This window comes from Coregonus clupeaformis, chromosome 8, assembly GCF_020615455.1.
Source record: "Coregonus clupeaformis isolate EN_2021a chromosome 8, ASM2061545v1, whole genome shotgun sequence".
NCBI classification, from domain to species: domain Eukaryota; kingdom Metazoa; phylum Chordata; class Actinopteri; order Salmoniformes; family Salmonidae; genus Coregonus; species Coregonus clupeaformis.
In genome coordinates, this window is record NC_059199.1 from 12231338 (window position 1) to 12246019 (window position 14682).

General features: G+C 46.8%; 1 protein-coding gene across 3 annotated transcripts in view; it reads right to left on the reverse strand.

Moving 5' to 3' along the window:
• Positions 1–14682, reverse strand: part of LOC121571106 (reticulon-3-B) — a 40103-nt gene that overhangs the window by 15931 nt on the left and 9490 nt on the right. The window contains exon 1 of one of the 3 annotated variants that reach the window (XM_041882401.2): positions 7360–13228. The exons of the other annotated variants lie outside the window; for them this stretch is intronic. Coding sequence (XP_041738335.2) covers positions 7360–9940 — 2581 coding nt within the window. The 5' untranslated portion in view covers positions 9941–13228. Of the gene's footprint in view, positions 1–7359; positions 13229–14682 lie in introns of those variants that run through there. 3 annotated transcript variants of the gene reach the window in all.

The window sequence follows — 14682 nt, forward strand, 5'->3', positions numbered from 1 at the left end:
GAGATTTACTTACTAGCCCAAGAGACCACAGTTCAAATGTGTACCCTATTTGGGAAGATCACAGATTCATATCAGCATGAGTGTGTCCATTTCTTTTTGCAGCCCATTGATGGAAAACTGGTATGCCCACGCTGCATTTTTCATCAACAATGGAGCCAAGCCAACTAAAACAGGTAGTTAAAACGCGCTAAAATAAATGTAACTCAACTACCCAGGCATACCTCGCCTAATAACCAGCTGAGTTGAGGCAGCAACACTGTGGAAGGATGACTGAAATAGCAGAGAGTCAGTGGTTGAGGGAAAGGACAAGGTTCAAATGGAAAAAAGGGCACTTACAAGAGAAATGTAGCAGATTGAGGGGAAAATAGACCCAAATATTTAAGCTATGCTTTTAAGAACACCTGCTCTTTCCATGACAGAGATTGACCAGGTGAAAGCTATCATCCCTTATGGATGCCACTTGTTAAATCCACTTCAAATCAGTGTAGATGAAGGGGAGGAGACAGGTTAAAGAAGGATTTTTAAGCCTTGAGACAATTGAGACATGGATTGTGTATGTGTGCCATTCAGGGGGTGAATGGGCAAGACAAAATATTTAAGTGCCTTTGAACGGGGTATGGTAGGTGCCAGGCACACCAGTTTGTGTCAAGAACTGCAACACTGCTGAGTTTTTCACGCTCAACAGTTTTGTGTAGATCAAGAATGGTCTACCACCCAAAGGAGATCCAGCCAACTTGACAACTGTGGGAAGCATTGGAGTCAAGATGGGCCAGCATCCCTGTGGAACGCTTTTGACACCTTGTAGAGTCCATGCCCCGATGAATTAAGGCTGTTCTGAGGGCAATAGGGGGGAAAGGAAGGTGTTGGTAATGTTTGGTATCCTCAGTGTATATAGTGCATTATTGACCAATATGTTCTAATAAAAATGCGCCTTTAGCCTCTACTATATACACATTGTGCTAAAGCGTCTCTTTCAAACAGTACTTAACTGTAATACTTCAATATCATTCCCTCCACGACTCCCCTAGTTACTGGTTGCCTCAGTGATGACCTACCGTTCCATAGCATGCCCGTGGTGTAGGTTACGCTCGCAGTGACTGTACATGTTTGAGCGCATCCTGCATTCACTTGTCTGCATACCAGTCGATGTGTGGCAGGTTTGGATTTCATTTTTGCACTGAGCAGGAAGAGAACAAGGGGGGTCCCCTATTTGTGTGTGTGTGTGTGTGGGGGGGGTATTTGCTTTAACTCTACACCGTGAATTAGCAGGCTACTCTGCCACTGGGTAAATCAAATCACAGACGACCATTACACTAAACGTATATAAATAGAGTAAACGTTACAGCTTGTAAGATGGTACGTAACAATGACAGCAGTGATAAGGACGTAATATTGGCAGAAGATGATATATAAGACAGATATTGAGCAGAAGTCCATTTACTGTGTCCTTTGTACCATTAAAACCAAATTGGTCACATAAAAAAAAAAAAATATAATATTCTAGGCGTATAATTTTCCAGAGAAGGGAGGGAGGGGGGCTGTATCATGATTGAAGTGGAGAGGACAAGACCTAGCTAATTAGAGCAGTTGGTACCCTGCATCTCACCCTACAGTGACAATTGTCACACAACATAAAAAGAAGCGGACCAATGCCCCTTAGCCGGGGGGGGGGGGGTGGAGATCAGCTTTAATATTGCAGATAGATTGTAACTTCAATCAATGTAATTGCCTGCATCACTTCCAATCCCCCATGTTTTTTGTACACATACACACATATAAATATATACACACACACACACATAAATATATATATACACACAGTGAGGGAAAAGTATTTGATCCCCTGCTGATTTTGTACGTTTGCCCACTGACAAAGACATGATCAGTCTATAATTTTAGTGGTAGGTTTATTTGAACATTGAGAGACAGAATAACAACAAAAAAATCCAGAAAAACACATGTCAAAAATGTTATAAATTGATTTTCATTTTAAATGAGGGAAATAAGTATTTGACCCCTCTGCAAAACATGACTAGTACTTGGTGGCAAAACCCTTGTTGGCAATCACAGAGGTCAGACGTTTCTTGTAGTTGGCCACCAGGTTTGCACACATCTCAGGAGGGATTTTGTTCCACTCCTCTTTGCAGATCTTCTCCGAGTCATTAAGGTTTCGAGCCTGACGTTTGGCAACTCGAACCTTCAGCTCCCTCCACATATTTTCTATGGGATTAAGGTCTGGAGACTGGCTAGGCCACTCCAGGACCTTAATGTGCTTCTTCTTGAGCCACTCCTTTGTTGCCTTGGCCATGTGTTTTGGGTCATTGTCATGCTGGAATACCCATCCACGACCCATTTTCAATGCCCTGGCTGAGGGAAGGAGGTTCTCACCCAAGATTTGACGGTACATGGCCCCGTCCATCGTCCCTTTGATACGGTGAAGTTGTCCTGTCCCCTTAGCAGAAAAACACCACCAAAGCATAACGTTTCCACCTCCATGTTTGACGGTGGGGATGGTGTTCTTGGGGTCATAGGCAGCATTCCTCCTCCTCCAAACACGGCGAGTTGAGTTGATGCCAAAGAGCTCGATTTTGGTCTCATCTGACCACAACACTTTCACCCAGTTCTCCTCTGAATCATTCAGATGTTCATTGGCAAACTTCAGACGAGCCTGTATATGTGCTTTCTTGAGCAGGGGGACCTTGCGGGCCCTGCAGGATTTCAGTCCTTCACGGCGTAGTGTGTTACCAATTGTTTTCTTGGTGACTATGGTCCCAGCTGCCTTGAGATCATTGACAAGATCCTCCCGTGTAGTTCTGGGCTGATTCCTCACCGTTCTCATGATCATTGCAACTCCACAAGGTGAAATGCATGGAGCCCCAGGCCGAGGGAGATTGACAGTTATTTTGTGTTTCTTCCATTTGTGAATAATCGCACCAGCTGTTGTCACCTTTCACCAAGCTACTTGGCGATGGTCTTGTAGCCCATTCCAGCCTTGTGTAGGTCTACAATCTTGTCCCTGACATCCTTGGAGAGCTCTTTGGTCTTGGCCATGGTGGAGAGTTTGGAATCTGATTGTTTGATTGCTTCTGTGGACAGGTGTCTTTTATACAGGTAACAAGCTGAGATTAGGAGCACTCCCTTTAAGAGTGTGCTCCTAATCTCAGCTCGTTACCTGTATAAACACCTGGGAGCCAGAAATCTTTCTGATTGAGAGGGGGTCAAATACTTATTTCCCTCATTAAAATGCAAATCAATTTATAACATTTTTGACATGCGTTTTTATGGATTTTGTTGTTGTTATGTCTCTCACTGTTCAAATAAACCTACCATTAAAATTATAGACTGATCATTTCTTTGTCAGTGGCAAAACGTACAAAATCAGCAGGGGATCAAATACTTTTTTCCCCCCTCACTATACATACATACATACATACATACATACATCCTTTAAAATACACTGCTCAAAAAAATAAAGGGAACACTAAAATAACACATCCTAGATCTGAATGAATGAAATAATCTTATTAAATACTTTTTTCTTTACATAGTTGAATGTGCTGACAACAAAATCACACAAAAATGATCAATGGAAATCAAATGTATCAACCCATGGAGGTCTGGATTTGGAGTCACACTCAAAATTAAAGTGGAAAACCACACTACAGGCTGATCCAATTTTGATGTAATGTCCTTAAAACAAGTCAAAATGAGGCTCAGTAGTGTGTGTGTGGCCTCCACGTGCCTGTATGACCTCCCTGCAATGCCTGGGCATGCTCCTGATGAGGTGGCGGATGGTCTCCTGAGGGATCTCCTCCCAGACCTGGACTAAAGCATCCGCCAACTCCTGGACAGTCTGTGGTGCAACGTGGCGTTGGTGGATGGAGCGAGACATGATGTCCCAGATGTGCTCAATTGGATTCAGGTCTGGGGAACGGGCGGGCCAGTCCATAGCATCAATGCCTTCCTCTTGCAGGAACTGCTGACACACTCCAGCCACGTGAGGTCTAGCATCGTCTTGCATTAGGAGGAACCCAGGGCCAACCGCACCAGCATATGGTCTCACAAGGGGTCTGAGGATCTCATCTCGGTACCTAATGGCAGTCAGGCTACCTCTGGCGAACACATGGAGGGCTGTGCGGCCCCCCAAAGAAATGCCACCCCACACCATGACTGACCCACCGCCAAACCGGTCATGCTGGAGGATGTTGCAGGCAGCAGAACGTTCTCCACGGCGTCTCCAGACTCTGTCAGATGTGCTCAGTGTGAACCTGCTTTCATCTGTGAAGAGCACAGGGCGCCAGTGGCGAATTTGCCAATCTTGGTGTTCTCTGGCAAATGCCAAACGTCCTGCACGGTGTTGGGCTGTAAGCACAACCCCCACCTGTGGACGTCGGGCCCTCATACCACCATCATGGAGTCTGTTTCTGACCGTTTGAGCAGACACATGCACATTTGTGGCCTGCTGGAGGTCATTTTGCAGGGCTCTGGTAGTGCTCCTCCTGCTCCTCCTCGGTCCTGCTGCTAGGTTGTTGCCCTCCTACGGCCTCCTCCACGTCTCCTGATGTACTGGCCTGTCTCCTGGTAGCGCCTCCATGCTCTGGACACTACGCTGACAGACACAGCAAACCTTCTTGCCACAGCTCGCATTGATGTGCCATCCTGGATGAGTTGCACTACCTGAGCCACTTGTGTGGGTTGTAGACTCCGTCTCATGCTACCACTAGAGTGAAAGCACCGCCAGCATTCAAAAGTGACCAAAACATCAGCCAGGAAGCATAGGAACTGAGAAGTGGTCTGTGGTCACCACCTGCAGAACCACTCCTTTATTGGGGGTGTCTTGCTAATTGCCTATAATTTCCACCTGTTGTCTATTCCATTTGCACAACAGCATATGAAATGTATTGTCAATCAGTGTTGCTTCCTAAGTGGACAGTTTGATTTCACATAAGTGTGATTGACTTGGAGTTACATTGTGTTGTTTAAGTGTTCCCTTTATTTTTTTTAGCAGTATATATTTCCCTTTCCAACCCCACCACCCCTTCCCTAATTGGAGTAAACTAGTGAACAACAACGTTTAGGCCTCTACTTCCAGCTTATACATACTATATACATTTTATGGACACAGTCAATTTTACAATAATTCTATTTTGTTTGTTTTTACTCCTGAACTTCCTCAACCTCCCCGATCATTTTCATGATGTCCATCCGGTTTGCTTCTATATGCCATATCTTTCTAACTGTGCTCTTTCACAAAAGCTCTCAACCTATAACCTATATACTTATGGACACAGTATGCTTTACATTAGTTATCTTGTTGTTATTAGTTGTTGTTTGTTGTTATTAATCCCATCCTTCAGCTCCATTCAATCCTCTATGAGGCTGTGGAGGGATTCAAGTTGTGGATTTAAAAGAAAACATGAATCATCAGCGTACAATGACACCTTTGTTTTTAAGGCCTGGATTACTAATCCATTGATATTATTGTTGGATCTGATTTTAATAGCTAACATTTCGATGGCCATAATAAATAGATATGCCAATAGCAGACAACCTTGTTTTACTCCTCTTGACAGTTTAAAACTTTGAGAAATAGCTATTATTTACTATTTTACACCTAGGGTTACTATACATGATTTTAACCCATTTTATAAGAGATTCTCCAAAATTGAAATGCTCCAGACATTTATATATCAACTCCAGTCGTACTTTATCAAATGCCTTTTCAAAAGTCTGTTATAAATAGTAGGCCTGGTTTCCCAGATTTTTCATAGTGTTCCATTGTTTCCAGTACTTGCCTTATATTATCTCCAATGTATCATCCATGTAAAAAACCTTTCTGATTAGAATGAATAATGTCCGACAATACCTTTTTAATTCTATGCGCTATACATTTTGCTAGAATTTTTGCATCACAACACTGAAGTGTAAGGGGCCTCCAATTTTTTAAATGGACTGGATCTTTATATATTTCCCACTTGTATCCTGTTTCAGTAATAATGAAATCAGACCTTCTTCTTGAGTGTCTAATAATCTACCATTTACATAGGAGTGATTAAAACATGCTAATAATGGTCCTCTGAGTATATCAAAAAAAGGTTTGGTATACCTCGACTGGTATGCCATCCTACCCTGGAGTTTTCCCAGACTTAAAGTCTTTAATTGCATCCAGAAGTTCCTTCTCTGTAATTTCACCTTCACCTGAGTCTTTCTGTATGGCTGTTAATTTTACATTACAAATAGAAAAAAAATCCCTACAATTAGCTTCAGTTAGAGGAGATGAGGCGACTGAAACGAAAACATATGTTTAAAGTACTTTGCTTCCTCCTTCAAATTATACATTTGGTGAATCATTTGTAACCAGTTTCAGTAAATTCTTTTTGGTAGCATTTCTATGTTGAAGACAAAAAAATAATTTGGAGCATTTTCCCCATATTCCATCCAGTTTGCTTTATTTTTATAATATATTACACTTAATCTTTCTTGAATAAGTTTCTCCATTTCTTTTGGTTTTTCCTCAAATTTATTCTGAGCCTCTGTTACAGTTTTTATTACTATCTATCTGTTCTGTTAGACCTTCTATTTCCTTTGTTAGTATGGACTCTTTTAACCTAAATTGCTTTTGTTTTCGAGATGAGTACTGTATGGCCTTTTGCCAACTCACACTTAGGCACATACAGATCTGAGAGCAGGCTACAACGGCCCATAAATATCAGATAATTTTTCGCATCATTTGCTCTACTGAGTCTAGCCATGCTTTATAACATCCAGCAGGTTGATAATAACGAATGATGCCATCATAAAAAGGTTAAGTAAAGTCTGCTCCTTCAAAATGATCATCAGTCTGTGGAATGATCGTCTCCCGTCCTGTGCAAGTGCAGTGTGGTGTGGAATGTCGCACCAAAGCAGAAACCCAACACTGGTGGATCGACTGTTCCGCCTGACTTCCAGGGGCATTGCAAGCAGACACCGGGACGCCATGTTTGAACACCCCACCTCCCACCGTCCGACCATGATTACTGCCAAGCTTTTAAGGACATGGGGGGTGGGTGGGTGGGGGGGGGGGGGTGTCGTTTTAGAATACACACAGCACAATATAGTTCGACCCTTTTGACTTTTGTAATAACTGCACTTCAGAAGGCTTGACTGTAAAACAAAGATTTCAGCAATACAGCCATGGCGCTGTATCAGAATAAATAAGAAATCAACATGCTGATTATATACCATATGTTATATAGTTAGTGTACTCCTATTTTGAACAGGAGGACCAAGATGGGAGAAAGGTGCAAGTGAGAGAGAGGGGAAGAGTGGTTAGCTTGTGTGAGGTTAGCAGGCATAGAGCCCAGAGGGAAAGCATTTTACCTGACAAGTGCGTTAGCATTGCTGCCAAGACATGCTCTGCAAGGTGGTAGGCCTCTGCCACCCACACGTCGATGGCCTCTACCTCTTTGGAATATGCGCCGCCGGAAGCAGGTTTGTTTTGGGGAGAAGGAGGGTCGGAGGTTGTCGATATAAAGGAAGACTGGGATTTCTCAGAAGCCTTGATACTAGAATGGAAGTCAGCCTCCTCCTCTTGGCTGCTGCCCAACTCTTTGAGTGCATTGATAGTGAGGCGTTCCTGCTCCAGATCCATGCCCACGGAGGGTGTGGACTGGGAGGGAGGGGCACCCGTTTTATGACACTCATCCTTGGCTGTGAGACCTTGATGGAGGTCTTCTGGATCTTCGTCCTGTCGTGACTTCAGGCACTCCCTCATGAACTCGACGAAGCTGTCTGTGGCACCAGAGACTGAGCAGTCCGGCTCAATGCTTTCTGGGTCACTGGTGTTGTCTGTTGAATGGTGTCCTGCGTCAGTGTCCTCCTTCGCCCCAGCGTCCTGAGGTGGAAGCGTCTTGCTGTTGACAATGCTATCTGCAATGATGTCATCGTTCGGTTTCTTCTCAGGCTTGGGCTCCAGGGTGCTGCCAGGCAGTTTGCTCTGGAAAGAGGCAAATGGATCTTTGGGAAACTCCCTGGGAGATGGCTGGCCTCCAACTGGCTTGGGGAAGGAGTCCTCTTCAGCCATCGAGGTGATATCCTGCTCCATAGTGGTTGCATTGTTTTGAGGGAGTAGTGTTCCGATATGGATCTGTGAGGTTGGATCGGAAGGAGAAGGCTCATGTACTGTGTCAAAGTTCAGCTCTTTAGCATCAATGGTGTCATCCATGGATGGCAGTGCGTCTTCGTCCTCAAAAGATTGTCTGTCGTATTTACGGATTCCGTCATCCTGCATGTAGTTGGATTTTGAAAGCTCAACTGTCTGCATATAATCCCCTTTAATATCAGACTCTGGCTTCTCTTCAAACTTGGATGAGGGGCGAAGTGGAAGATCCTGAGCTGTAATGTTAGCAGAGCTAGATTTAATTAAGATATCTTGTGCGCCAGTTGACCAGTCATCGTCATCATATTCTGGAAAGTCTGAAAGGTTCTCTGCGGTTTTCTTAGAAGGTTTGGCAGTGGAAGGTGAAGAATTTTCATTAGACTCATTGGGGGTCTGTGATTGATCAGACTCTACTTTCTGTGCTTGTGAAACCTCAGCACTGGAGCCCTTTGACCCATCATTAGGTGCTGTGGTCTTTTGATTATCTGTATTGCATTCAGATTTGAGGATCTTGTGTTTAGGTGAGTATTCATCATCAGAGTCGACCGGAGAGGAGGGAGGAGAGTAACAATCATATTCTAAGGGAGGAATTTTGTCACATCTAGTTACATCTGGTTGCGGCTCAGGTGTTTTTGGTGCCTCTTTCACAGGGCCTTCTACAACTTCATCACCTTCCTCCTCCATTTCCATTTCCATCTCGCTGTAATTCGGCTCGTCCGTCTCGATAACATTGATGGTAGGGACCCGCATTGGCTGCTTTGCTGGCAGGGTTTCTTTTTCTTCAGTAGGGAGGGAGGGAACAGAGGGGTTGGGGGCAGGTGTAGTATCACTTGACGAAGAGGGGGCAGGAATGGAGGCTATGTCCTCGATGACTGTGTCCTCCGAGTCTCCTGAGCTGTCGACTACCTCTGGGAGCTCCAGGTCACCACCCCATGGGGCCTGCTTGGTCTTCAAATCCTTCTCTTTAGAGTCAGAGGGAGGGGATGGAGAGGGAGAGTCAAAACCAGCAGGAGGGGCAGGAGGGGCAGGAGAGGCAGGGAGCTCAGAGTCAAGGTCAGCAGGGCCTTGGGTGTCTGTCACGTAAGCTTTAGGTAGGAAGCTCAGGTCAAATTCAGATTCTTCCTCGACGCTAGACTGCTGCGCTGGGTCTTTGAACACATTTTTCAGTTCAGGCCTTTCAATGGGAGAGTCCATGAAAGCGTCAGGGACACAGGCAAATGCCTCTGGATCATCAGGTACCACTTTATCTGCCACTTTTATCTCTTGGGATTTGCCATCCTCCTCTGATACAAGAGCATCTTCAAAGTCAGGCACAGGGGGTAAGTGAGCTCTCATCCAGTCTGCAGTATCTTCAAACTCACTCCCTTGTCGGACTTCTCCCACGACCTCAAAGGGGGATTCTGGTGATTCCAGATCAATGGAGGCTCCTTTTTTCTGGAAGGGTGAGGTGCTCTCTGTCGGCGCCTCAGTAGGAGACGTCTCATAGTGGCGCTCTTTGAAGTGAGGGAAGCCGCCGTCGTTCTTGGGCTCGGGCTCCTTTGCTGCCAGGGCCTCCAGTGCCTTAATCCTCTCAGACACGGGGGACGTCACTGTCGGTGAATCATCTGGCTTTCTGTCGGGCTGACCTGATGGGTCGCTCCCGTAGTTAGTGGGAGAAAACGAACTGGGTTGAGAAGGCCTGGCGAAGCGAAGGGAGGTGGCCACCCCTTCTGAGGAGGGCTTGTCAGAGCCCAGCACCACCCTTTTGTCTGCATCGGCCATGCACGGAGGCAGGGAAGGAAAGGAGGAGGAGGGCATAAACATCAGACACACTCAAAGTCCCATGCACTTCCAGTTATAGTCGGTGGAGGCCATTTTGTTGCAGCCCAAGCAGTCATGCATCGCATGGGACGGTTTAATGGCAGTAATGGATGAGGGTGTGTCAGTCAGCATGCATTGCTGACTTAACATCTCAAGTTGTTGCCATTGAAGAGCATTTTCAATGAGGCAACGTTGGAAATGACTTGTATGGTCGAAATGAAGCAGCTCCAAACTAAATAAGAAAATTGCATCAATAAACAAAATTGTTATACTGTGTGCCCTGTGGTAGCATATGCATTGTTGTCTACTTACATCACAATCACATCTCTTTTGCTATGCATATATTAATATATTTTTTAAAGTACAGCTGCATAGAATATGGCCTGGAGTTTTGTTAAATCGGGTACTTTGTCTGGTATGTCCTACAAAATACTTCCGATAGGGTTGGTACACTCCATCCTTCCTCTATCTGGGTAATATCAACGACCTTAATGAGAACCGTTGAGCAGTCACTTCACATCTCCCGAAGACCAACATAAAAGACTACGGGGATGATATCATAGAACTGAATGTGACACAACGGGGACGAGATATAAAAATGTGCCTAGAAGACGAGTCTGGAAGCAAAGGTCACATAGGATAAACGCTCCCCGTTTTAACTCTCAATGCCTTTTATGGGCCAGGGACTAGGGTCAAGTGACTGCAGCCTAGTATAAACAGGAGCTAAATTACAAGACGTTATTTCCATAATGACCTAATTAACACATAAATCATCTGATTACCCAATGAGCGGTGTCTCCCATCTGAACACAACCTCTAGGCCTACATACTAAGGGGAATGACTCTTCCTCATGTCTTCAATACTGCAGATGTCCGTGTAAGTAATGCATTGTAATGTCGTACCTTAATCTTGTAAATTAGGTACGATATTAATCAAGCAGTAGAACTCCAATCCAATATCTTTAATGTACTTGGATGACTCATCCCTGGAATGAATACAGTGCACCATACGTTTAAAAAAATGTATGCACACATGACTGTAAGTCGCTTTTGATAAAAGTGTCTGCTAAATGGCATATTATTATTACTACCTCTAAGTCAAAAATATAACCGGAGTGAAATTAAAACGTCATTGATTTACAGGACTAGTCTCATCCGCAGAGGAGGATCTACGGGCCAATTTGCAAGCATGACTAAGTCGCACTATTCTGGCCTCTTCCCACCTGCCTATCTGTAAAATCAACAAGAACACCCAGCTAACACAACACACATAACCAGCTGGACAATAGTCCTGGTGTTGAGGCTTCCAATATAATGTCCCCCCGTACTGCAGTCTGTCAATAAGCCACTAAGCGTGCTAACCTGCTGCTATTTCCATGTGCCACAGCTGAAGTGACAGAGTCGGACTGGGACAAGGATCCTCCTCACATGGCACAGTACCACGGGCATCCTGGGACATGGGGGGGGGAAGATACATACATAATCCGCAAGATGTTCCAAGCTGCTCCAATAATCACATGATCCCTTTTCAGCCTGATGGTCCCCCCTGTCATTTTCCAACACCCGGAGACAAGCGATCAGTGGAGAATTGGCAGCTATATTGGGAGGTACACGTCAGCTGCCTGCTTGCCTCTGCAATCCCCAGGCATACAGAGACCAGGGTTTAACCCCTGCTTTGAGGAAATCTCTCAGGCAGAAATAGCGAAAATATGCAGTTGGTACTTTTTCCAAATGCAACAAGGTCAGCCTCTCCTTCTATGTGGTTATTTACTATAAATTAGTCAAGAGATCCAAATCTAAGAGGAACAAATCGGTGGCTCAGTTTTTTCTTTTCAAATCCAATGTTATTGTACATTTCATAAACTACCCAACAGCTTACATCAACAAGTTATCTGTAGTATTCTGTTATTGTAGCTTGGTGCCCAATATAGGCATTGTGGCAAGTCAGCGTGACCCTGCAGCCACCCTAAACCCACAGCACCGTGGACATGTTGTTCATCAGTGCACAACTCAATGGTGGGCTGTCTTGGTCTTCCCCTCCCATTGAGGTCCATTATGCATTGTTCAAACTAGGCCACATACACGAATGGACTTTCCATCTAGCCGAAAGCAATGTAGTATTTTGGCTCAACGCAAGTAAACAAATTACAAAACAGCTACCGCACCGTGAACACGAATCAGAGCCACTGGCAGCGGGGGGGCCAACACTGCCTGATTGGAATCACTAATAACACGACCCAAAACATCTGATAAGAAATTGTCAAACACTGTTTTGTAATTCTCATTCAACCTCTGATGAGAGCATCACTGTACGTGGTCCTCTGTAGCTCAGTTGGGTTAATATATTACTTCCAAACCTCACTCTTCTTATGCAATCTACTCCCCACAGTAATTGGAGTTGAGTGCTAAAGTGTGTGGGCGTCAAAAAGGGACACTCATTACTAATCCCTGTTTTAACGGACTATTGAGCACAATCCAACAAACATCTCACATCCCATAATATGCCTAGCAAGAGGACTTAAAAGGGATGCATTTCTTCAAGATGAGAAAGTGTAAATCAGCTCAATCATTTTGGCACTATGTGAACGAGTCAAATAGTTTACTTGATAAGACACAGCCTTCCAGTACTGATCGCAGCTTAGCTAGTTAAGAAAAGTTTGCCTCTAAACAAGTAAAAGCTAGATATCTTTAAAAAGGACTAGAACTGCATGTTAGGTATGCACTTCAAGGTATGAGGATATTGCCCGTCTAAGTCACATTCCACTTCTGCATTGATTCCCGAGGTAGTAAGCCTACAATCTGTTATTGTTAAAAATGATACTAGTAGTCCAAAAGCATTTCACAAAAGCATGAACCCAGTTAAATATTTTTGCTGCAGAGAAGAGTCGCCGCAGTATGATCAGAGATCAAATTCCATTGGGTACAGCAGTGTCATTTCCCATTAGTGCTGGATGGAATAGGTCCAAGGCCCATCTCCCTCACTGTGCCATTAGCTGACTGGTTTTCTGACTGAATACCCTGGCGCCACATAGGACAGATTTTCAGTTTCTGTCCGTCCAGTCTGGTTTAAGTTGAATCCTCTTTCTATACCATATATTCTAAAACTGTCTACACCCTGTAGGCTACTTTTCTAAACACTAACAAAATGATGTTCCAGAAAACAAACCAACCAAAAAAAAAGCTAAATCAAGAAAAAAATAAAGTCAATAAAATAAATAAAAACTACTTTTTGGCTCCAGCAGAGGTAACATGCAAAAAGCCTAAGAAGCCATAAGCAGAGGTGGCGGGGCTCAGACCCAGACAGGGTGGCGGGGCTCAGACCCAGACAGGGTGGCGGGGCTCAGACCCAGACAGGGTGGCGGGGCTCAGACCCAGACAGGGTGGCGGGGCTCAGACCCAGACAGGGTGGCGGGGCTCAGACCCAGACAGGGTGGCGGGGCTCAGACCCAGACAGGGTGGCGGGGCTCAGACCCAGACAGGGTGGCGGGGCTCAGACCCAGACAGGGTGGCGGGGCTCAGACCCAGACAGGGTGGCGGGGCTCAGACCCAGACAGGGTGGCGGGGCTCAGACCCAGACAGGGTGGCGGGGCTCAGACCCAGACAGGGTGGAGGGGCTCAGACCCAGACAGGGTGGAGGGGCTCAGACCCAGACAGGGTGGAGGGGCTCAGACCCAGACAGGGTGGAGGGGCTCAGACCCAGACAGGGTGGAGGGGCTCAGACCCAGACAGGGTGGCGGGGCTCAGACCCAGACAGGGTGGCGGGGCTCAGACCCAGACAGGGTGGCGGGGCTCAGACCCAGACAGGGTGGCGGGGCTCAGACCCAGACAGGGTGGAGGGGCTCAGACCCAGACAGGGTGGAGGGGCTCAGACCCAGACAGGGTGGAGGGGCTCAGACCCAGACAGGGTGGAGGGGCTCAGACCCAGACAGGGTGGAGGGGCTCAGACCCAGACAGGGTGGAGGGGCTCAGACCCAGACAGGGTGGAGGGGCTCAGACCCAGACAGGGTGGAGGGGCTCAGACCCAGACAGGGTGGAGGGGCTCAGACCCAGACAGGGTGGAGGGGCTCAGACCCAGACAGGGTGGAGGGGCTCAGACCCAGACAGGGTGGAGGGGCTCAGACCCAGACAGGGTGGAGGGGCTCAGACCCAGACAGGGTGGAGGGGCTCAGACCCAGACAGGGTGGCGGGGCTCAGACCCAGACAGGGTGGAGGGGCTCAGACCCAGACAGGGTGGAGGGGCTCAGACCCAGACAGGGTGGAGGGGCTCAGACCCAGACAGGGTGGAGGGGCTCAGACCCAGACAGGGTGGAGGGGCTCAGACCCAGACAGGGTGGAGGGGCTCAGACCCAGACAGGGTGGAGGGGCTCAGACCCAGACAGGGTGGCGGGGCTCAGACCCAGACAGGGTGGAGGGGCTCAGACCCAGACAGGGTGGAGGGGCTCAGACCCAGACAGGGTGGCGGGGCTCAGACCCAGACAGGGTGGCGTGGCGGGGCTCAGACCCAGACAGGGTGGAGGGGCTCAGACCCAGACAGGGTGGAGGGGCTCAGACCCAGACAGGATGGAGGGGCTCAGACCCAGACAGGGTGGAGGGGCTCAGACCCAGACAGGGTGGAGGGGCTCAGACCCAGACAGGGTGGAGGGGCTCAGACCCAGACAGGGTGGAGGGGCTCAGACCCAGACAGGGTGGAGGGGCTCAGACCCAGACAGGGTGGAGGGGCTCAGACCCAGACAGGGTGGCGTGGC